The sequence below is a fragment of the Cyprinus carpio genome, chromosome A17 (assembly GCF_018340385.1).
Source record: "Cyprinus carpio isolate SPL01 chromosome A17, ASM1834038v1, whole genome shotgun sequence".
NCBI classification, from domain to species: domain Eukaryota; kingdom Metazoa; phylum Chordata; class Actinopteri; order Cypriniformes; family Cyprinidae; genus Cyprinus; species Cyprinus carpio.
In genome coordinates this window covers 2,825,070-2,849,702 of record NC_056588.1, presented here as the reverse complement: position 1 = coordinate 2,849,702, position 24,633 = coordinate 2,825,070, and the positions used below count along the sequence as shown (strand labels likewise).

The following is a 24,633-nucleotide window of genomic DNA, read 5'->3' as shown; positions in this document are numbered from 1 at the left end:
TAACCACAGACAATCTGGACGCCCTTCATAGGAGGAAAAACTAGAAAAAGAAAAGGCTTGGCAAAGGTTTGAACCTTCTTGGAAGCGCAAGGCTGTATCCAGACACCAGTCATCTCTTTAGGCCATCACAGGCCTGGTCAGTTTGAGAAAGTGGTTAGAAGCATGTAACAAACCCAAAACCTTAGGAGAAAATTATATTCGGATTAGACTTTTGTTGTTATTTGTTGCAATCCAAACACATCTCAGTCACATCACTTTCACTGTCAAGAACAGTAATGGCAACTTCCTGTTCTGAGATCATTTTTTTTTAAGTGTCAAAACTGAGGCTTAACAGGAAGAAAATGAGGTGAGAAATTTAAATGTATGTGTTTGAGCAAATATGAGCCGCTGAAAAGGTACTTTTTCAAGCCTCATAATCTTGAGAATTTATAGTTTGAACCCTGTTCTGTTTTTAAAAGATTATTTTAGATGAGAGCTGTATGGCCTGGAGAGTAAGCAGGGTTTTCATTAAATTAACTATGTGCATTCATGAACCACAGAAAACCAAAATCAAATAAATGAAAGGGTGTTTGCCAACTGACCCCAAGACCTCATTGCATGTTGTTTGCAATTATGCAGATAATGGTTTAAAAGCATTACATTTTCCAATCTGGTAATCAGTTTGACTGGACAGATGCACAGGCATTAATGAAATAGTTCACCCAAAAAAGATGTAGAGGAGTTTGTTTCTTCATCTAAACAGATTTGGAGATTAAGCATTACATCACGAGCTCACCAATGGATCCTCTGCAGTGAATGGGTGCCTTTAATTTCAAACCTTTGCTTCCAGCTAAAATAAGTCCATAATCTATAACATTGCTCCTTCTAGTGCAAAAGTTGTCTCATATGAATCAGGAGAGACATATGCACAGATCAAGCACCAATTATAAGTGGAAACAGTATAAAACAGCTGTAAACAAATATGTGGTTGGATGCTTACAAATACACAGTTTTTCACTTCACAAGACATAAACTGATGGATTGTGAGGTTTTTAATCAGCTGTTTGGACACTCATTCTGACGGCACCCATTCACTGCAGAGGATCCATTGGTAAGCAAGTGATATAATGCTAAATTTCTCCAAATCTGTTTCACTGAAGTAACAACCTGAAGTAAGTTTGTTGCACTATTCCTTTAAATCACTTGATTATTTTAAAATAAAGACTACAGAAATGCATTGTGTTGTACAAGCTTTATTTACATGCACCTTGCCTTGCACTACTTTGTTTACATTATCCAAATTTGAAATACACAGGTAAAGTCAAGCAAACATTGAGTGGATGGTAACAAACGACCAATTGTGTTGAGGTGGTAAACACGCAGATTACGTTCTCACAATCCGTGTTAATTCCCTCTTTAAGATTAAATTTCAAAATGAATGAAAATCTTAACAAAATGAAAATATCTTAATTAAAAGCATTTAAAGGTAGCAAATTATAATGCTGAAAACCTATTACACAATATGATTCTAAGAAAACAAAGGTAAACCAAGCACAATCAACTTTTTATAGTCATCTTAAATTCTGTGACTGATTATAAAAAGCAGATTATAAAAATCAGTGCTTAAGAAGCTTATGAAAATTCTGGGCGTGAATCTAACCTTAACAAAAGGTACATTCCACTGTGATGTTAAAACAACATGAGGTGTAACTACTGAAACATCTGCAAGTTGTCCCTGAATGGCACTACTATTTCATCAAACGGAACAGTTGCATTATTTCTAATCAGCCTTGAATTTGGTTGTCTGGCATGTTCAAGATCAACAGTGAATACAGTACAACATAGGTGCTTTCTTACATAGCTTATCCGTACAGGCTGTAATACTACAATGTGGCTGCCTTTCATTTTAAAAACTATTAGGATGTTTGAAACACACTGCCATCACAACTGATACACACTTTCTACTAGCACCAGCCATTGTGTAGATACATACACATAAATGCTGAGAATGTGACATGCCAGCCGTATGAACTGACCCAACACAATTTCACTTAGCACCAAATGCTCTTAGCTTCATTTTTTTCCTGCTACAAATACATAAACATCTAGTGGTCCTTAATCAGCGTTCCAAACTGTATAATTGTTAATATATCTTATTTCTAGAATGAATCCAATATTTATGTGTATAGACACACACATATTTTTAGTGTACAGCACATATACACATAAGCACTACGGGCCTCATTCATGAAATACAAGCACAAAAGAAATGTATGATTTAAAGAGAAATTTGTTAACCTATTTTTAGGTAAATGGTTGCATGCATGTCAATGTACAGTAAATGCACACAAACACTAAATGGCATTGAATGCAACTATTTAAGAACTATTTAGAGATGTGTAAATTGTTCAAAAAACCATTGATTTTACAAACTATTTTATACGGCCATGACTTCATGAATGAGGTCCTGTGTGTGTGTGTGTGTGTATAAATACAGAAATACAAATATATAGCTCATAATCTATTCTAAAATGGTTGACTTTGGAAGTGAATGCAGCTTAGAGGTGGCGGAGATGCTCGTGTTCAAGAACTCTGAGCAAGATAAATGCACAGGCTGTGTTAGGAAATCCATAAGAAACACTGACAAACTAGTTTCATACAGCAGAACATTAAATACATAGCTTATCATCATATCATAGTTCACTTTTCCATAAAAGGAGTCAAGGATATATTGTTCACTGTTTTCACAAAAAAAACACAACCTCTTCCCTTTTTTCTGCTTCACACACACACACAAAAAAAATAAAAAATAACTGGAGAAAGAGACAGATTTTTCATGGCCCTTTTTCGGACAACAGAAACATTCTCAAGAGTTTGTGTTGTAAACAGGCCAATGCTGCAATTGTCCTGAGGACTAGTTTGGCAAAAGGCAAGTGTTTGTTTTAAGGACTAGAAATGTATTAATCTTGATCACGGTTACGAGAAACTACAACAAACTAAGGGCATCTATAGACTACAGTTGACTTGATTTCAGTGGGGAGAAAGAATCACAACGACAGGCCTACACGAAAATGCAACGGTTTGCCAAAGTGACACTACCAAAAAATTTGAATATTTAAAATTTCTCTGCAGTGCAATCTGCCGTAGGTACCAGCTGACCAATACACAATTCTTGCTTGGTTTTCAAGCTGACCCAAATCTTTCTTCACTCATATGCAGTGGTGGGTTTTCTAGATGGGATTCTTGGTTTCAGTTGCCCAAGACTTCATATATTGATGACCTTCTCTCTATGACCCTCCACTTGTCGTAGGTACAGTAGACCAGTTGGTTTTCTGACTGAATGACTCTTTCCACATTCCCAATTGCTTTCATGAGAGCCTTCTCTAGTTTGTAGGCACCCTTGTATGTAGTGGCAAGTTTTGGAAATTTTGTATTCTAGCTGAACTAAGGGAAGTTCAGTTGTCCAAGCATCCATATATAGACAAGCTTCTCTCTACGATCCTCCACTTGTGGTAGGTACCTGTTAACCAACGAGAACTCAAGATTCTCACTTGGTCTTCAAACTGACTCTTTCCACACTCCCAAATGATTTTGAAACAGCTTTCTCTAGTATGTAGGCACCCTTGTACGCAATGGCGGGTTTGGGGGATTTTGTATTCTGGGTGGACTAAGGGAAGTACAGCTGCCCAAGCCTATATATAGACAACTGTCTCTCACGTTGCACCACTTATCGTAGGGACCAGTTTACTAATGAGTATTAAAGATATTTGATTGGTTTTCAAACTGACCCGACTCTTTTCACACTCCCAAATGCTTTCGTATTTTGTATTCTAGATGGACTAAGGGAAGTACTGTCGGCCAAGCCTTCATATATAAACAACCTTCTCTCTACAGTACTCCGCTTACAGTATTCCAGCACCCAAGTTCAATACCTTGTCATTGGTGTTTAGATTAACCTGCAAGCACTTCAAAGGTTAAATTTGTTGAAACTCTTCACAACGTCCATCAAACCAGCCTCAATCATGACAATACATAACATACAGCCACAAAACTACAACACTGACTGGGTAAATCATTGACGTTGACTCAAACTCATTCCAACAGATGTCAAATAGCTTTTCTACAGCATAATGTACAGTTGCTTTACAGTGGACAGTTGGCTCAAATGCAGTGTTCTGCCCCATCCCTACATTCCTGGGCCTGGTTGGATCAACCTGGTACCCAGCTTTGGGAGGAGGTTCGTTTGGTACGGGAGAAGCTCCCTGATGTCAGGTCAGCATTCTGAGTGGAGATGAGATGCGAATCGAAGCTGAACTCCAGGCCCTCAGCATCCATCAGATCATTGCGGGTGATGGCATCCATGTCACAATCGAAACTGCCACTTAATGCCTCAAGATCCAAGTCAGATGGGAATTGGTCCTGAGACACCGACTGAACGGAGGTTGCGCTGCCGTTGAGACCTGCCAACAATGAATCGGAAGAGTTGAGCTGCATAGATGTGCTTCTGAAGGGAGACTGTTGGAGATGTTGCTTCATCAAGCTTTGGTAGTCCGACTCGCTGCTCGAGACACAGTTCATCTGCCATCCAGATGGGGACACCTTCTTGAGCCCAAGTTGTCCTACAGGCCCAGCCTGATTGGACATCATAGGGTCATTACGCAGGAAAAGGGCACTACGACGGGCATTCTGGGAAGAAAGGGAGGCACTGGCTTGTGACATAAGCGGATCGGATTGGGTAAGAAGGACATCACTGTGACTGTTGGACTCGGAGCTGAGCAAGTCCTGCAGACTCGGATCACTAAAGAGGGAACTGCAGGAGAATGTTGCCTGCTTGTTTTCCTGGATCGTTTGCATTGGAGACTGCCTCAGGCCAGTGACGGATGGAGGGCTAAACATGGAGTTGGTGCCATAGCTGCCAGAGGGAATTGCCAGACTGCTACCAGAGCAGCTGAAGGTAAACACAGGGCTTCCCTGTAGGTTGGCCCCACTCTCGTCTTGGCCCGGAGACTGGGAAGCTGTCAAGCTGATGTTATCTAGAAGGTCATCCATAAGGTTGTCGGAGAGGCCATCGTTGAGATTCATGGTTCCTGCAAGATCAGCTAGACGGGGTAGTTCTATTAGTCCAGTGGACGGAGACATACTACTAGGGCTCGAGTACAGCATGGGCGACAGGGGGGAGTCGTCATCGGGAACTTCTTCCACCTCGAGGTTGGCCAGAATTGGAGAAAGGCGTCCGCTTAGGGTGCTTGCATTAGAATTAGTGCGGGAACGGAAATCTGTCCAAGCGTCGAGCTCGTCGCTACTGCGGGATGTTGGGCTGCCGGTCCATTTGGACAGGCTGGAGGAACTCTCAGAGCTTCCATCCTGAGTAGCCTGAAGAGCAGCCTTCTTCTTTGCGGCACGGCCACGGGCGCTCTTGATGAGCTTATTACTGTTGTCCATGGAAACAGCACGTCTCCGCGGAGCTTTACCCCCTTTTCCGCCATCAGGGTTGACCATCCACCATGAACTCTTTCCTGTTCCTTCATTCTGGACCCGGACAAAGCGACTGTGGAGTGACAGGTTATGTCGTATTGAGTTCTGTAAAAAGAGAAGAATAGATAATGAGCTGTGCATCATATGCCTAAAACATTCATATACTTCTGGTTTAAGATTAACAATCTGGCCATTAAGAAGCAGAATAATGGCCTAATGCTGAGTGAGGAACAATGCCACTCTGACTTGATTGCTTTAACCAGAGATTGAAGAGTCATGTGACCTCTCTGACCAATAGAGTCCATTTGTGTAGGTCAAGAATTTAAAGCCTAGGTCATCAACTCCTGCTGCTGGAGAACACTGTCTTGCAAATTTTATTTTCAACCTGCTTGTGTTTTTTGAGGTGACCTTGATTAGCTGATTACTAGATAATAAGGATATAAACAAATAAATAAACAAGTAAATTAAATTAAAAATATATTATAATAATAATAATAATATTTAGCAACTAGGCATTCGTGGTTCCCATTGGGATTTGAAACCAAAAAGTCTGTGCTGAAATTCAACTAAATTTGCACAACACTTTTAATGAATATACTCTTCTAAAGCAGCTTTATACAAAATAGAAAAAAGGACTGTTCTCATTTGAATTTCACACACACTGTTCAAATTGGTCTGGTCTCTTTGGTTGAGACCAATCGACATGTAAATCAGCCCATTTTATGCTGTCCGTTGGGCTGTGCAGATAATTGGTCTACCCTGTGCAATTTAACTGGGTAACTTTGGGTGTTGGCTTTTGGCATTTGCAACAGAAAACAGGCAATTCTGTAGACACACCAGTGCAATCACTAATGAACCATCACATTTGCTGACCAGGATTTTCTCAAGGTAGTAATACACCCTGTGAACAATCTAAAATTTCTCCTACTGCAGAGAAAGCTGAAAGATTAGTGGAGAATTCCACAATTGTGTAAAAAGTTTAAGAGTGCAGTGAAGCTGCATTTATGTGGAGTCTAAAAATGGTGTGAATTTATCAAATGCAGTGCCTGCTACATCTTGAAGAATGCTGGACTCTGCTCATCACTGTCCATAAACATCACCTTACTAACCTCTGAACCTCTCAACGAGTGAATGGGCTGACCTCATAACACTTCACTTCCATTAATGCCTTTTCTTCTAGTCTATTACTGGATTTAATCTAACTTTCTCCTCTCTAAGAAGAACATTTCCCAACTCGTTCTTAAAGTACATAAGCGGTTTTCCTTTTTCTGCTTTGTTAAGATGGTTAACTGAATTGATTGGATTGAGAATCTAATCTAGGACATCCATCAGATTGTTTGTTGACATTCATAGCAACATTGATTACAAAAGAGATCATTACCAACTACACTTGGAATAAGAGCAGTATCTTCAATGATAAATTGAATCAGTGCTCAAACCAGTTAGAATATTTCAATTTATCCATGTTTGATTTTCCTGCAATTACAATAACAATTACAACTGAAGAGCATTTCACATACATGCTATATGTTTATTATATCCTAATGCTTTTGAGTCTAAAATCTTGACAGGTTTCATGAGATTTACCCCTTCGTAAAATTTGCATTAGTAACCTACTGCATTAACTAGAGTGTCAGATTATGTGAATGTAGCACTGAAAATCATTTGAAAGATTCTGTACTTAAATCTACACAGGACCATGAAAAATTATTCTAACAGAGGAAAACAGGGTCTGAAATCATCTGAAAGCCATGATGCAGTCCCTTTTGAGCAAAGCACCACTCAGAACAGCACTGGAGCGCCGCCAGTTTAAACACAATGCTGTCTCTCAGAGTCAAACACCAAAGCTTTTCACACGTTGCTACACACTGACCTACATAGTTTCCAGTCAGCTGATTGCTTCTTATGCTGTAGCCAAGAGCCAATCAGAAGTGGAGGTGGGGACGAAACAGCCAATAGCAATCCTGACACTGACGATATGCCCATGGTTTCTCTTTTTTTCCTCCTTCAGTGGCAGGCAGATGCAAACACTCTGCAGGATGGCTTTATCTGCACTGAGTGCAACTGTTCCAACAATCTGCTTGGACCTTTTTAACAGAATCACCAATATGTCTGTTTTAGCAAATAGACAGGATTTAAACATTCAATTTGGCAACTAACCTACATGTTACTATGGACTGCTAACATTAAGATGTATAAAATACACACTGGCTCTTAAATGATTATGCAAAAAGGGCAAAAGTTATTCAAATTAATTATGCATATTGTGTAAATATGAAATGCAACTAAATTTACAATATAATTTGATTTCTAAAATTAGAAAATTAAATTATATTTTAATAAAAGAATAATAAACTAAAAATAAGAAATTAATTTAAATATCATTTAAAAAAATGGCTTGTTTGTGAAGCTGCCAAATCATCTTTTTAAATGTAATATCTGCACAACTGCCTGACATCTGCAGGAATGCGCATGGATTTCCCAAGGTTTTTCTCTAATTCAATCCAGCTATACCAAGAACATTCATTAGACTTGATTTCATTCCAGGCCAAGCTAATCCCTCAAATCAAACGGGGGTGATGAAAAGTGAGCATAGCATAAGCCCTATATTTTGAGTTTATTTCCGTGAAAAAAAAGGTGCAATCCTATTGTTCATACAAAGTATGATTCGTGAAAATGTTATAGATATTGCTGTCTCATTCTTTTGATCACACTTCGGTACTTGTTGAAATTATGAGGGAAGCAGTAACCATTTAAAAGCTCTTTATCAGGGGCACCTTCCTCAATTTATCTGTTGTAATGCCCCTTTGGCATGACCACCACAAAATCATGCACTTTATCAGCAAACCACACGACTACTGTACTTGTCCACATTTCCAGCATCTTTATAGCACCCTGTAAGAATAGAAGTACCTAAAGAAGTGAATTCTGGTAAATTGGGATACTTTTTGCCATTGAGATGTCCCAATTAACCTGAAATGCACCCTATTAGCTGCAACAAATGGATTTTGAGAACATAAACAGTCCTGGCATGCACTTAAAGCAAGACAAGGTTAAAAAGCAGCCCGTCTCTTTGACCTGACGTACCTTCCATCCTGCAGAGCTGTTGCTGTCACCTTTGTCCTTGAAGTATGGCACATTCCGGACCATCCAATCATAAATCTGGGCCAATGTCAGCCTTTTCTCGGGCGAGCTCTCGATGGCTTGAGTGATGAGGTCCGCGTAGGAATAGTTTCCCCAGGCGTTCCTGCGGGCAGAGGATTTTCTGGGCTGCTGAGGAATCAGACCATTGATGCTGGAGTCGTTGCATGCGGGCAGAGCATGCTGGGAAGATAGAGGAGAGCCGTAGGAGTCTTTATCACTGACGGCAGCATTGGTTTCTATGGCAGGAGCAACAGCCTGGTTTCCTTCTATCACACTGACAGGCTTTGATGCGCCTGTAATGCCACTAGATGCTTGTGCATCATCGTCAGTGCCATTTTCATCCACCTCTTCCTCAGGAATGATTCCCACATCTGCTGTTTCTGCTTTCCCGGCATTGGACTCCGGTCTGGGCAGAGGCCAGGTGCAGGACCTGGGCCTTTTTTGGGGCTCGAAATCAGGGTCTATGTCGACGTCCACAGCCAAGGGCTTATCTATCTCCTCTGCCATATTTCCTGGACTCCTTCAAATGAATGATGTATGGACGGCTTTTCTGAACACAACAGCAGCCGTGGCCTCGTGCATGCCATTAATGGGTCACTTCTAGAGTCCACGTTTCAATGCGGGACACTTAGGGAATCGAATTGATGTCGTGAGATGTTTAGGAATATTTACAAATGCGTTCATGGCCACTTCCAGCACACAGAAGAATTCGTTTATGAATCTCGCTCGATTTGGGTAGTTTTAAGGATTAAATAAACGACAAAACGAGCGAAAATGCCGCTATTCGACGCGTTTAAAGAGCTTCCGTGGTTCAAAAGAATAAAGAATGGAACAGAACCGACGGTCGAATTAGTTAAATTGTTGCATGACGTCGCGCCGCGAATGTGTTACATTGTAACATTACATCATAATGCGAATGTTACATTGTTTCGGGACGCAGCTGCCGCCTTTTAAATTCGCTGATTTAAAGCGATCAGAAGGGCTGTACGTGAGCAATAGTGTCCTCAAACGATCAAGCCATACCTCCACAGCCGTCCCTCTGCAAATCAGCACGAATGAGTCCTAACACACACACGATTTTTCCCAATAAAACTCCATGATCCCTGTTCCATGTCGGAGCAGGACGTTGAGTCCCGCAACCCGGGCGATCCAGCACTACCAAAGCCCCTAATGCGCTGCTGCTCCGCTGCAAACTAGAGATGAACAGCAACACAAAGAACATCCGCCCCCTGGAATCAGCAGGAGGAACTGCTTCTTAAAGGGCCGGAGAGCAGCACTGGAGATCACCAGCACACACACACACACGTCATCTGCACATTACACAGATGTGCCATCGCAAGAGCTCTTATTTTATGCACTCTCTGGAATAAATGGCTTCTAGACAGTCTACGTGCCTTTCAATAGAATGTAACCACGCGTTTGCGTTCTATGAAGAAAATGCGACTGGGGAATCTCACCAAAATAACCCAGCAAATCTCATATTTCTAAAGCAAAAGGAAAAAATAACAAATGAAATGGTTTTAAGACCATTAAGAGTACTTATACGTATCATTAATTTCATGACAATCAAGCATTACTTAAAAATATATAAAACTATATATTTTTTTCCATATATATATATATATATATATATATATATATATATATATATATACTTTTTTGAATGGAATTGACTGTCCCTGTAAAGTTATTGCTATTCCGTTGCTAGGGTGCTGTAGGGTGCCAAGTCAAAAGTAATTGTGATTGCACACTTTTCTTCAACAAATCACACAATCTGAGGCATAATTCATGCACGATGTGTGCTACAGTGAAGATACACACTAAAATGTATTACTTAAAATTTGGGGTTTGCTCAAATCCCTAATCCTAAGTATGAGCTTGCCTTAGCAAGTGCTTCCAATGAAAGCACCTCTCTCAGGTCCTCACAGCGAAGGTCCGACCATGACTCCTTCATTAGACATAAATATACATGACTAATATTGTAGTTTTTTTATATTTTGGACACAAATAATGATGAATAAACCACATAAACCTACCTGCAAACATCACAGACCTGAAACAGAAGCACTAGAGAAAGCTTCAGAATAATCAGACATCAATAAAATGTAATTTTAATGCAAACACAATCTTAAATAGGTTGCATATCAGCTGTCTGACAACTATAGGTTGTCAATAAAATATTCCACAAACCATTTTTATAATCAGAAAGGCAGCCTGATTTCAAAACACATATTTGGCAGATCCACATCCAAACTTTTACAAACAAACGTGCCCATCTTTCAAGACCAAACCTCTAAAAGAGGCTAGTCATATTTGCATGTGCGTTTATAAAGTGCAGCATTATTCCATACAGTTCTGATTAAGATACCGTCCTCACCAAATCAAAATGGAGTTGATCCCAAGACCTCATGAGAGGCTGAGTCTTATGATAGTTGAGATAGCCGCTGTATATGGAGTTATTAATGATAAAAGCTACTTAGAGCTCCGATCTCCTGCAACCCAGTACTCCTCTGTTTGCATCTCAGTAAGGCGAGATACTGTCCTCTGGAAGGCGAACACCTCCTCTTCTCCTGTAAAGATCGCCAGCGAGCTGCCTGCATCCTGATGCATTAAAAGAGGAAATCAAATCACTGCCGCCCATCAATGTGAAGAGATCATCACATCAAGGTCAAAGATCAAAGGTTTCTTTCAAACCTGCTCAACCTCAGGTCAGCCAAGATGCAGAGGAGTTTGTTTTCAATAGAGAAAGCAATATTATGGATTATGGACTATTTTAGCCAGAATCAACAGATTGAAGTTAAAAACATCTTGATGAATTTTTTTCTCACAAAAAAAAAAAAAAAAAAAAAAATGGCTTCACAAGAATTGTGAACTGGAGTGGTGTGGATTATTGTGATGCTTTTATCAGCTGTTCCGGCTCTCATTCTGACGGCACCCATTCACTGCAGAGGATCCATTTGTGAGCAAGTGATGGAATGCTGCATTTCTCCAAATCTGTTCCCATTAAGAAACAAACTAATCTACATCTTGGATGACCAGAGGGTCAAGAAGTTTTCATTTTTGGGTGAACTAGTTTATTTTTTAAGACCATTAAGAGGTTTTATTATGCAGTATTAATGGAGTATTTTATTTTCAATATTTTCATGACAATTAAGCACACCCCACCTACCATAACGAAACCGAACATTCACAATAGTGATTTAATTACTCTCTTTCTGCCCAGTCCTATTAAGCAACAAAAGTTTGGGGTCAGTAAGACTATTTAAAAAGAAATGGATACTTTTATGCTATACTATGCTGAAAATTCAGCTTTGCATCACAGAAATAAATTACATTTTAAAATATGTTCAAATAGAAAACAGTTCTTTTAAATTGTAATAATACTGCACAATATAAAACATAAAAAAAAAAAATAAAAAAAAAAATAAAAAAAACAAACATACCAAAACAAAAACATAAAAAAATAAATATTAATAAAAAAAAAAAAACACCTTGAATTTCATTTTCTTCTCTCAGATTTATAATAAAATTCCGAAGGCAACATTCAGGTTCCTTATTTAATTCTCAAAGAATTCAAATAGGAAATGTTTGTAAATTACCCTTGAAATGCCCAGATCATCCAATAAAACATGAGTGTCGTGATGGTCGTGATGGTCGTGATGTTCATGAACAAACAGCTCATCTAATGGAGCTTCGGCCTGCAGCACGACTCGAACCTGTGGAGATATTCCCCCGAACTGTGAGAGGTTCCTTTAAGACCTTCCAACGGAAATCACAAGTGTTTCATGACCTACCTTGTGCTCATAGAGTGCATCAATGAGAGTTATGAAGCGTCTGGCTTGCGTCTTCTTGTTCAAAGTGAGCAAAGGAATGTTTCGGATGAAAACTGTGTCAAACACAGCTGAGATCTCCAGGTAGTCGCTGGCTCCTACAGGCTAACAGTAAACACAACACAATACTCAATAGTTCATTTCAATGGAGGATGGTGAAACAACATAGGAAACACAAGCTTACTCGATCACACAGCTCCTCAAAAGTGCAGTCTGCTATGGTCCCACATGCTTTGGCAAGTGTCAGTATCCTGCCATGTACCTTTAGAGATCTGGGTCGAGTAACTGTGGTAAAAAAAAAAATTGAACCCAAATCAAATTTGCATAAAATAAAAAGTTAAAAAACAATTAAATTCTCAACTCACAAAATTCTGGATGCATTACACACACGTAATGGTAACCTACATTCACATCTGTAGCAATATGACATCTAATGGGCTGCCACAGAAATTCTTTTGTAAGGGTGTTTTTACTGATAAACCATCAGCTAATTAAACGAGAGTGTTTTGTTATTTAGCAAACACATTATAGCCAACTTACTGTCATTCTGTTTGAAGGCCATCTCATCGAACAGCTTATCGAGTATTGCATCAACATCAGGTTCACTGGAACTAGATCCGAAAATATTTAATAAATAATTAATCACTTCATAATACAATCTTTTTATTTATTTATACTTGGGCAAAGCAATAACATTGACTTGTCAAGCTAAGCATGTGATGCTTTGGATGTTAAAATACGTTTTAATACCCCATCTTAAGACAACAGGAGCGATTCATATGATATTCAAAACATGGAGCTTTCTGACTCGCCCAAGCAACACTGTGAGTTTGGATTGTTTGATGGATTGAAGATGCATGTCTTTGATTAAAGAAAGTAGTCAACTTGCATAACTGATTAAAAGTTGATGACTAAACTAATGCAGCAAGCATGCAGCATCTCATTTTGTACACGGACATGAATTTTCTCACAGGTAGAAGAGTTTTCCAGCTGCAGGGCGATTTCTTCTCCGATAATCTATTCCAGAATCCAGACGTAGTGTTTGGCAATACTCCTATTCAAAAGACATTTGACCACTGGATTATTTGCAGAAAGTAACTTAACCTGCATTATCATTTGACCTTCTTCCCAAAAGTTCAACAAGGGCATTAAAGGAATAGTTCACCCAAAAATGAAAATCCGCTGAAAATTTACTCACCATCAGGCCTTCCAAGATGTAGATGAGTTTCTTCAACAGATTTGGAAATGTGTAGCATTCCATCGTTTACTCACCAATGGATCCTCTGCAGTGAATGGGTGCCATCAGAATGAGAGTCCAAACAGCTGATAAAATAACCTTTTCATTTCACAAGACAATAATTGATAGGCTGGAGTGGTGTGGATTACTTGTGGATTCTTGTGATGTTTTTATCAGCTGTTTGGACTTTCATTCTGACTGCACCCATTCACTGCAGACCATCCATTGGTGAGTAAAGGATGGAATGCTACAGATCTCCAAATCTGTTCTGTTGAAGAAACAAACTCATCTTGGAACCATCTTGAGGGTGAGTAAAGTTTCAGCAAATTTCCATTTTTGGATAAACTATTCCTTTAAGTACAGTAACACCAATAAACATAGCACTAAGTGTTTTAGAAAATACACCTGCAGCTGAAGTTCTTACCTTTAGCACAGAGATGAAAGGCACAAAGTTCACCCTTTGTAATCCGTTTTTGTACAGATCTGTAAAACAAGATATTGTGCTCAAACAAACTGGAATTTGGAAGTGAAGACGTGCTGAAAGAAACCGCACATCGTGTGATGGCTACACTTGAAAAAAAAAAAACTTGTGCATGATTTCAAATCAATCTTCACTCAGAAATTGCTAGTAAATGTCATTAAAAAAAAATCTCAAAGAAAATGCAAGTAACACATTGAATTAAAGGGGTCATGACATGTTTTTTTTTTTATTATGTTCTCTGAGGTGTAATTATAATATAATTAAAGTGTTTTGGATGAAAAAAATTCGAAATTGAGTCATTTATGACCTTTTTCCACCCTGTTTCTCATCCTCTGACTAAAACAGTCGGTTTTGGGGTGTTTTCTCTTTAAGAGGTCAGTGTAACAGCCCACTTTTATGATTGGCTAACATCATTGCCTATGCATTACCGTTTTAAAAATAGTTTTTACACGAAATACGTTACTTACAGTTTGCGGCATCGTTGTTGGGTCCAGAACAGTCGGCACGGCCTGATCTTTGAGCAAAAATATTTTGGCAAAGCCAGCATCATACTGTGATTTTTTTCTCAAAACACTCAACGGTGAAATGTACTGAACATGCGCGTAAATTAGCACTGACCTGACTGGGACGTTCACTAAAAATAAACTGTATCCATTTTTCTCTGATATCAGGATCCTTTGGCAGTGTCTACAAACATGATGTTTTTCCACAGCCAGGAACGGCACATCGTCTGCCTGGCATCGCAATCTTATTGTAAACAATTACTTCTTCAGAGTAATCGTGACAATGATGCAATGATGCAAAAATAGGTGTAGTTGTCTTGCTCTGGAGGCGGTCATATGCAAACGACTGTGCCCAGGTGACATCACCTTGTCCCTCTGATCCAAAATGAGCCGTTTTCTGAGGGTTATTACATAGATGCTTTTTTACTGATGATGAGGAAATTTTAAGTTATGAAACTTGCAGGATGTATTAAGCATACAAAGACTTCTTCTGTGTCAAAAGATCAAGGGAAATTTGGTTTCTCATGCCATGACCCCTTTAAACATGACATTTTTAAATAGAAAGGCTGACACTGTACTTTCTTGCAAAACATACTCCAATAATATTTGTGCTATTTACTTTGAAAAATCATTTTTTTATAGTGCTGCACAGTCAATAATTCAAACTGACATATGCATCACACCGAAGAAATCATTTTTGCAAATAATGGGCTTTTCAAAGAGTCGGCTGGGCTCTCAATTCGTATAAGCAACTGAGAAGTGACATCCACATACCAAAAGAATGTGTATTAACAACTACATTCAGACTGGTTTAGCTGGATTCATTGCTTCTTACCATCAGGAGGCCGGTTGGACGTGGCTACAACTACAACCCCATTCAAGAAGAGGTTCTCAAAGAGCTGCTTAAGAATCATGGCATCGGCAATGTCAGTGACCTAATGAACAGAGAAAGCAAAAGAAACCTTAAAAATCAATCCCGATCATTCTCTGTACCCCTTTGACTGTCACTGCATGGATTTGAAAGATAACTGAAGCAGATCTCAGTACGCTGAAGCTTGATTAGATCTCAACTAGACAATTACTAAGTAAAACATTCACCTGGAACTCATCAAAGCACAGAAGGCAGGCCTCCTCACTGATTTCTTCAGCGACCGGTGCGATAGGATCGTACGCCTTCGCCATTTTACCCACTTTTCTCTTGGGCAGACTTTGCTTGAGCCGATGGATCCCTATATAAACATGAGTCTATCTGAGTAAAAGCAAATAATGGCAACTTTACTAGTTTTCAGAAATACAAAAAAAGGTGCGCACATTCCACAAACCCAAACAGGGCTCAGGTGCAGGACAAAGGAGACAAACTGAAGCAAAAAACAAATGTTACGTCCCACTGCTCCATAAAAAATTATTCATTGCAACTTTTCGAGCAACAGGACTTTGTCTTCGCACATTGCGGACATTTTATTTGTTTTTTAACTTTACTAATTTTGGCATCCATTTATAAATTATACACAGAACTTGAATTCCTATACGAGTCAAATACAAGTCAAATTTTTAAGCCAATTTCTGTCTTTAGCTTAGAAAACATTGAAGATAAACAGTGCCCATTTCAGACAACAATGAAAATGTTGTGTTGGTTGTCTAATATTTACCAAATGTTATGAGGTTGTCACAAAATCAATAAAAATAAAAAATAAACACAACCTAAGAATTATCAGTGCACAAAAACAAAAAAACAAAATAATTAAAAATTAAAAAATACAAATAAAGGGTATATTTACAATCTGAAAAAAAAAAAAAATCATAATCATAAATTATAACAAACTTACGTTTATGTACATCCAACATGAATCCATGAAAATGGACCCTTTTTTTCTTCACTGTCTCTACATGATCATAAAACATATCTATAACCATAGTTTTCCCTGTGCCTGAGAAAAATGAGAAATTAAGCATTGATAACAGAACTGAGCAGTTTATTTCTATAACTAGACAACAAAGTTTGACTGAGCCACAACATGACACCACAGAACTTACCAACATCTCCATATATGTAATAACCTTTCGGCGGCTTTCTCTTGGAGAAGAACTGTTGTGGGTGTAAAAGAAGTGTGTTAAAATATGTTTAAAGTGCATTTCAACATCTGCAGGGTGTATTTAATCCACACGGATTTGAGTGGTTTACCTTTGAGAAAAGCGTTGAGTGATCATTGCTGTACCCTCGAAGATCCTTCTGCATCTGATCCAGTTTTTCCAAAGCAGCTCTCTGCTGCAGATCTTCTCGTAACTGTCCATCTCGAATGAGACTGTCGTAATGTTCCAACGGTCCGGAAAAACTGCCGCTCGGAGAGGTTGTGGCACTGGGAACATCTGCAGTCTGTGACAGCACACCTGTGGCGAGACCTGCAAGACAGAACAGAGCTGCATGAGATGTGCTGAACAAGATCAGCATGACTGCAGCTTATTCAACACGAACCTGCTGTTTCTAATCATTTATCACAATGGTTGTACCTCATAACTATAGGTTTTTGAATAAAGAGTTCAGTTTTAACAAAGCCTTTTCTCTCTAGTGGTGATTTTATTTGTTAGTTTTAAAAATCTAGATCAACAAAAATGATAATTTATGTAAATTCTGTCCTACAAACTAAAATCACAATATAATCATAACAGCTGTTGAATCACAGTGACATACATTAAATACAAATATATAAAAATAAACTAGTTGAAGAAGACTACAAGAGTGTATATATATACACCACTAAAGAGAAAAAGGAGATGCAAACCTGACAAAGTATACCTTGAGACAAATACATTTTTCGAACATACACTGGGTGTTCTTGTCAAAATGTCAAAGAGGAAAGACGAATATAATGACATTTATCACATAAACATTCCTGCCACTCAAGTGTCATTGAAAGCCCTTACCTCTTTTAATACAGCTGACAATACCAGGCAAAGCTGAACTCAACAGAAGCTTATTTTTCACACAGAACTGAAGTCCAAGCGCCACCAAGGACGCTTTACCGGCTGCCATGATGATTCAAAATGCGGAAGCTTTATTGAAAGTGCGTCCTGGAGCGGAGAGGGGTGGGCGTGGCCTTTCCAGTTAGCGAACGACGTCCGCCATGTTTGTAGTTTTTAACGGGTTTTATTCGTGTTTGTAGTTCTGAACCGAATCCTTCGCCAAAGCGCAATGGATTGTGGGCAATGTTAGCCAATAGTGTATGATCGGATCCACACTTAAAAAAATCTACCTGAAACAGTAGACCACTTGGGGACTTTTGGCATGCTCTTTTCATTATACTATGCTTTGGGACACACTTCTTCTAATCTCACATACTATTTAGGATGGATAGTATGAACATTGGGACGCAGGGATTAAAACTGTCTATCTATTCTAGTTGAACTGTGTGAAGCCAAACAACTTCCCTGTGCAAAGGGAATTATGGGGGCCTGAAGTGTACCCTTAGAAACCCTTTATTCCGAAGGGCCCTTAAAGTGGCCAGTTTTGAACGCTTCGGTTTGGAACGACCCTTCAGTTTGGCGGCCATGATTGTTTTCACTCCGAAGTGCTCTTATCAAGGTTTCATAAACAATAACACACAGTTTATATTTCTAAACCAAAATTAAGTCTGAGGTTAACATCACTAAAGGGTTTGTTTGTTTGATAATAATTATGCAAAAACCACTTAAAGGTTTTTTTTTTATTATTATTATAATGTTGCAATACCTCTGGTAGTCACACATAAATATTACAGAAACAATTTTTGACAGTATGGGATGGGTGGGGGGGGGGGGAGGGCAAAAATATAAAAAATGTCCACAAATATATTAAAAAAAAAAAAAAAAAAAAATATATATATATATTTTCTACCAATTCTACAAATTGCATTTATCCTACTGTAAGATTGGAAAATAATTTTCTTGCCCCTCAAATACATTTTGGTATATGAAGGTTTAAACTAAAAAATTGCCTATATTCTAAATATATTGCAAAAATATATTCTTAATTTCAAAACCTGAGCTTCACTGTTTACAACATATATTTAGCATATATTTACAATATATTTTGGCCAGGAAAAAGTATGTATTTATTTTTGGGGAAAATGGGAAATTTTCATGTGTATTCCTTAAAACTGGAAAAAATTTAAGTTGTCATTTATCTCCTTTTATAAAATGTGATTAAAAATTTCAATGAAAAATATATTTCTTTATTGTTCTGGCAGTGCAATGCTGTTAAACTGTTAATTAACTTAATTATTCACAATAACAAATTTCTTAACACATTGCATAGATTTGAGTCTTTCTTGCTGAGATTTCCAATACTGTGAAATCTCTTAAAAAGTCTAAATAATAACAATAATTTTAAGGACTATGATACCATTCTTCCTGATTGAGGTATCCTTTGTTTACATGTTTGTATTCTTTCTTTCCTTTCTTTCATTTTATGTTCTTTCCATTTCAATGCAGTGTTGTTTCTTCTTTGCAGCTAATAATACCCATGTTAGTCTGATGTGAGCATCCGTGTAAAATCTTTCCATGTGTGGAAGGATTTGATATTAATGAGTAAGCCAGATGCTCTCATTAAAAATACAGTTATATATAATGATAGCCAGCAGCCTAGCCATAATCCCATCTCCTGATCCTGCTAAAGCAGTATATTATGGAAGAATGTTTTATGAACATGTGATGGGAAGCAGCCCAGGAGCTGGATGCCTGTTTCCATGACAACAAGGAAAGGCTCGGCCACTGGGCAGCATCATGAACACTGAAACACATGCTTTGGCTTCCTGACATGCTGTGGATGATGAGAGGAGCAACTCTTCTGAAGGTTTCCTGAATGCTTTTGACATTATTTTCACCATAGCCTTCTTTGCCCTTCACTGGAAGGTAAGGTGAGAAGGTTATCTTTGTTTTAGCCATGCTCGTTGTATCTGATTATGTGTAGTGCTTTTATTCTGTATCCATAGCTGCTTAATGCAGGCTCATGCTGAACAGCGTGAAGCGAGATGGATGTTTATGTGTGTGTATCCATGACAAAAGCACTTGTCTTCTCCTGCACTCAATGATTTAGTCTAATAAGAGGAGTGAACCTGTATGTCTGAAGTCTCAGGCTCCTTTAGAGATGCAGTTTGGGGGAGGAAAAATAAAAATATAAATAACAGTAGCTATAATTTATATATATATATATATATATATATATATATATATATATATATATATAACAGTAGCTATAATTAACTGCCTTGTTAAATAAAACTAAAAAAAACAAAAATTAAAAAAAAGCAACAAAATAAAATTAATAAACGTGATCATAATGCATAGTGAGTGCTTGTCTTGCTATTTGTGTTTAGCAACATGTAATCTATCTATCTATCTATCTATCTATCTATCTATCTATCTATCTATCTATCTATCTATCTATCTATCTATCTATCTATCTATCTATCTATCTATCTGTCTGTCTGTCTGTCTGTCTGTCTGTCTGTCTGTCTGTCTGTCTGTCTATCTGTCTATCTATATAATTTGAAAAAACGCCTGTTTTATGGATTATGAAATCTAAATAATGACCATTATAAAAATTTATAAAAACATTAAAAAAAAAAATTCTAAAAATAATTTTAAAGGTTTTTCGAATATTGTAAGAAAATTCTAAAAGTCTTTATTTGATACTTTTTTTATTCTTTGATGCACAGAAAGTTCAAAAGACTAGCATTTAACTGAAAAAAAAATGTTTTAATATTATAAATGTCTTCACTGTCACGGTTAATAAATTTAATGCATCCTTGCTGAAAAATGAATTGAAAAATATAAGATTTTCTCACCTGATTAAACATTTATCCAAAATAATTTTAAATGTTAAAAAATTCACATTTAATTCAGTGTGTTACTTGCCATTTCTTTGCAATTATTGACCAAACAGCAATTTCTGAATGAAAATTGTTTCGATGCAAATTCTGCACTTTTTTCATTACTGGAATGTGTATTTTTAAAAATATTTTCAGTAAACATTTTCACTTATTTTTGCAAAATAAAAATTAACTTTTAACTTTTATTTTTTGAGATTCACCAACAAGCATCTTTCCAAGTAGGTTGTTTATGATTCCCACACCCTTAAATCAATTAATTTACATTACTAAGTTGCTTGTGATTACTGCATATGCATTTTTTAATGTCACCCTAGACCCTAGAAACTTCCAATACATTTTCCAGGCCTGTAAATTATGTGATTTTCATGGGAACCACCAATGTCCTCCAGTCCAAAAACGTAGTTAGTAGCACATTTTGACAGAGTAAACACTAATGGTCTGTAACCAGACATTTCAATATTCTCTGTTTGTTGTCTATAGATCTAATGTGCGCTCTTGTGGATTCGGCACAAAGGCCAAACAACAGGAGTGAAATGCAATCAGCTTCATCGAGCAGCTCATTCGGCTCCAGCCAGACAGGAGTGATACCGGACCACAAGCGCTTCACAAGGAGACCGACATGGATCTTTTAAATCCCTATCCTCAGTCTCTCCCTGCAATGAAGGTTACAAAGAAAAGGTGAGAACAGGATTTAAGGTTAGTCCTTCTAAAGACCATTCATTCGGTTCAAAATGGATTTTCATGTGGCTACAGTGAATTCTATTATCTATTTATCACTTTGTTTTTATTCTCCGCACTGCTCTTTAAAGCAGCTGCTGCATTCATCCATCATGTCTGTTATTGATTAAATGTCAGCTGACCCGGTGGAGCATCTTCTTTAGTTTTAATTAGATATTATGGCTGTATACTGAAAGATTATTCTCTCATTGGCAGCTGAAGCCAGGAATGGTGATGTCACCTCCATAAGCAAGCACCATTCCTTAACCTGACCTCAGCTCAGTGCCGTCTATTCTAATAGAATGTTCAATTAATGAAACATTCTAAATTGTTTTAAAAAAACATGCAGCATTTTGTTTCAGTTAATGAACTTAAATTCCACTCAGTTCAGGAGTTGGAGATTTATTGGAATTGGAAGTTGAATTGCAATAACAGGAAGAGAAGTTGAATTACAATTCTAAGAAATTCAACACTCACACAACAGCAGAGTTTCATTAGTCCAAAACAAGGTTTACAATAAAATATAAAGAAACATGACTAATTATGCCTATTTATTCACATATATTTACACTATCATTAAAAAGTTTGGGGTCTGTAAGACGTGTTAATGTTTTTGAAAGAAGTCTCTTATGCTCATCATCATATATAGATCAAAATTATTTGATAAAAACAGTAATATTTTGAAATAGTTTTGCTATTTAAAATAACAGTTTTCTATTTCAATACCTTTTAAAATGTATTCCTGAGATGCAAAGCTACATTTTCAGCATCATTATCAGTATTATTATTAATAGTATTGTTGTTCTGCTTCATATTTTTATGGATTTATTTATCTAGAATCTTTGATGAATATAAAGTTCAAAAGAACATTATTTATTTGGAATATAGAACTTCTGTAACGTTTTTACTCTCACTTTTGATAAATTTAATGCATCTTTGATAAATAAAAGTATGAATTGCTTTCAGAAAAATATTCCTGACCCCAACCTTTTTTAACAGTAGTATAGAATACATTTTCTCACCTGATTATCTAAGTTAAATACTGTCAACACAATTAGTTGTGTAACTAGGAGAAAACATCTGGTAGAGTTTCTTTCTCTCAAGTGTTAATAACATAATAAATGAAGCATACGTTTTGCATTAAAATGATTAAAAAAAAAGACTGTTCTGTGGTTCTAAACCTTTTCTCTTTTCTGTGGAACAAAGATATTTTGAAAGGCAGTGAGGTCAAAAGAACACGTGAATCCACTGACAGAATATAGGAAGTTATGTGAGATGACATGAATGAATTAGTGAATGTGCTGATGTTAACGTGGATGAGTGCTGGTACTTGATCTTTGACACATCATCTTAATGGTGTTTCCCATGTAATTCATCATTCAAGAACAGTATTCGTCACTAAACTTGATTCCTCTTGACTTCACTAAACCCAGATGAGTCACCGGATCCTGAGGATCATTCCGCACTGCTGTCATGTTCAGTGAACCCCGGTGATTCACTCACATCCCTCCTGCGGGTTTCACCCATTCACTGATGCTGCAGCCCTTCAACCCGCATCACTGCTCACGAAACATCACAGCAGGTATACAGGGAAACCCTGCTTCATCTGTACCAAGAAGAGAAGCAGAAATGGACAGAAAATGGGCCGTGTTACATCAGAAGGCAAGATGATGTCATTCCATCGTTTTTTCTCCGAATGTTTAAATCCACAGAGTCCACACGGTTGGAGGATGATGTCTGGTTCATCAAAGATGCTCATATGTAAGTGTTTAGAAAGCATTTAGAGCTTTTACTGCAAACATAAGATATATAACTTTTAAAAATGTAAACTTTTTTTTATTATTATTATTCTGTTTTTCTCACAGGAAACTGATGGCAATGCTTTGCATTTGAGGACTGATATACACATCAAATAATTGGGACTGAAACAGGAATCTGAAGTGAAGTCACATTGAGAGAAAATAAATAAACATTTTGTGTGTCATATTTCACATATTTGTTGATTTGTTGTTTCTGACTTAATTATTAATTGCCGTTGAAAAAAGTTTGTTGGTATAGGAAATATGATTATGGAAAGTAGCTCAACAACAGCATTTATTCAGTGTTGGAAAGATGCACAATGCTAAAAATGAATGGTCTGTCAACTGTAAAACATTTTTGGTTAAAGATGCTCTACTTTTCCAGAGAAATCACTATCATAAGTTATCATAATCTGATGAATTGCCGTTGCTTCTCAGTTGTAAGTCGTCTTGGATAAAAGCATCTGCTAAATGTGTGAATGAAAACTTTTGAATCAAAGCAAATATTATTTATAATTTATATGAAACTCTCAGTTCATTTACCAAAAGCACAATACCTACAACATAGTTAATAAACATTAATAACCCTGATAAATGAAAACTTTCACCAGAGTAAATTTTTATTATTTTTTTGAAAGGCATTAGCCATTCTGCGTTAGTCATTACTTATTCTGTAAGAGATAAAAATGTCACCTGAGTTATTAAGCATGTTACAGTATCAGACATTTCCTTAAAGGGGCAGATGTGGTCACCATTAACCTTTCTGGAAAAGAGCAGCTTGGACGTTCAGCTAGGAAACTCCTGTTTTGTTTTAACACACAAAAAAAAATGTTTGGAGTGACATGAGGATGAGTAAATGACTAGCAAAACAGAGGGAGGCCTACAGTTTCCACTAAAATTGACTTGAAAGACTGAAGCCAATTAAAATTAATGTGAGCAAAATTATATATACAACAGTTTTCCAACCGCTTAATTGGCTGGTACCGCAGCTGTCGAGTTTAAGATTCAAAAAGGAAGCAGACCATGTTTGCAAGTGATTAAAGAAATCCTTCCTTATCCATCCTTCAAAATGATGCCATAAGCCTTCAAGAAATCACTAGAAAATCTTTTCATGAGCTAAAAGCCTCATTTAGGTTTTTAACCCTTATATTCATATTAAAGTACACATTAGCACTATTTGCACTACAAACCAGTATGTTTATAGTTAAGAGAATAAATTCAAATAATATGATAATAAATACCTTAAAATAAGGTGGATAAATTAACATTTCAAACACCCATGGAAATATTAGGGTTTTCTGAAACATACAGAAATGCATTTAAAGGTTCTCCGAGTGAACCAAACAATCTACCAGCTGTTTCCTTTCATTTCTTTTACTGAATTTTCTGCAGTGTTTTGCTGGACTCAAACTGACCCAAAACTGCAACACGTTACTGGATAAGTCACATTTCTGTTTGAACAACTTAAAACTGACATTTCGTGTATTTGGAAACAATGTCTAAAAGTAAAAACTTGAAAGCAGTGCAGTTGTTTAGTATATATTTTATTCTGACATGTTTGGTTATAACGTTTGCACAAAATGTTTGGTTCTCAATAAAAA

At 37.2% G+C, this 24,633-nt stretch overlaps 2 protein-coding genes and 1 long non-coding RNA gene across 5 annotated transcripts; 1 reads left to right on the top strand and 2 right to left on the bottom strand.

The window, feature by feature from the left end:
• Nucleotides 1-1,216: 1,216 nt before the first annotated feature.
• Nucleotides 1,217-10,076, bottom strand: foxo3a (forkhead box O3A). The gene is made up of 2 exons (XM_019121026.2): nucleotides 8,542-10,076; nucleotides 1,217-5,559 (listed from the first exon to the last, which is right to left on the bottom strand). Exons 1-2 carry the CDS (start codon nucleotides 9,103-9,105, stop codon nucleotides 4,189-4,191), a joined length of 1,935 nt encoding a protein of 644 aa, XP_018976571.1. The 5' UTR covers nucleotides 9,106-10,076; the 3' UTR covers nucleotides 1,217-4,188.
• Nucleotides 7,457-17,724, bottom strand: afg1la (AFG1 like ATPase a). 3 transcript variants are annotated; one of them, XR_006162097.1, is made up of 14 exons: nucleotides 17,572-17,724; nucleotides 16,832-17,049; nucleotides 16,684-16,735; nucleotides 16,476-16,577; nucleotides 15,748-15,878; nucleotides 15,485-15,584; nucleotides 14,090-14,148; nucleotides 13,400-13,482; nucleotides 12,969-13,039; nucleotides 12,613-12,713; nucleotides 12,393-12,533; nucleotides 12,198-12,314; nucleotides 10,976-11,199; nucleotides 7,457-7,541 (listed from the first exon to the last, which is right to left on the bottom strand). XR_006162097.1 is itself a non-coding variant. In XM_042773523.1 (13 exons), exons 1-13 carry the CDS (start codon nucleotides 17,678-17,680, stop codon nucleotides 11,071-11,073), a joined length of 1,413 nt encoding a protein of 470 aa, XP_042629457.1. In that variant the 5' UTR covers nucleotides 17,681-17,724; the 3' UTR covers nucleotides 10,694-11,070. The 3 variants fall into 3 exon arrangements, 2 of the variants coding, with proteins under 2 accessions (XP_042629457.1, XP_042629458.1); XM_042773523.1 differs by lacking the exon at nucleotides 7,457-7,541 and having other exon boundaries at nucleotides 10,694-11,199; XM_042773524.1 differs by lacking the exons at nucleotides 7,457-7,541; nucleotides 12,198-12,314 and having other exon boundaries at nucleotides 10,694-11,199.
• Nucleotides 17,725-19,322: 1,598 nt separating this feature from the next.
• LOC122148262 lies at nucleotides 19,323-24,544 on the top strand. The gene is made up of 4 exons (XR_006162210.1): nucleotides 19,323-19,536; nucleotides 20,997-21,194; nucleotides 22,667-22,994; nucleotides 23,099-24,544. It is a non-coding gene; the product is annotated as an uncharacterized LOC122148262 (long non-coding RNA).
• The last annotated feature ends 89 nt before the right edge of the window (nucleotides 24,545-24,633 follow it).

What these genes read in the sequence shown, in the direction of transcription:
- foxo3a (XM_019121026.2), bottom strand. Translation starts at nt 9,105, where the DNA reads ATGGCAGAGGAGATAGATAAGCCCTTGGCTGTGGACGTCGACATAGAC. An exon ending in ACAGCTCTGCAGGATGGAAG is followed by an intron (nt 5,560 to 8,541) that starts GTACGTCAGGTC and finishes CTCTTTTTACAG; the next exon opens with AACTCAATACGACATAACCT.
- afg1la (XM_042773523.1), bottom strand. Translation starts at nt 17,680, where the DNA reads ATGGCAGCCGGTAAAGCGTCCTTGGTGGCGCTTGGACTTCAGTTCTGT. An exon ending in TTACATATATGGAGATGTTG is followed by an intron (nt 16,578 to 16,683) that starts GTAAGTTCTGTG and finishes CATTTTTCTCAG; the next exon opens with GCACAGGGAAAACTATGGTT. An exon ending in CTTTCATCTCTGTGCTAAAG is followed by an intron (nt 13,483 to 14,089) that starts GTAAGAACTTCA and finishes TCTTTTGAATAG; the next exon opens with GAGTATTGCCAAACACTACG.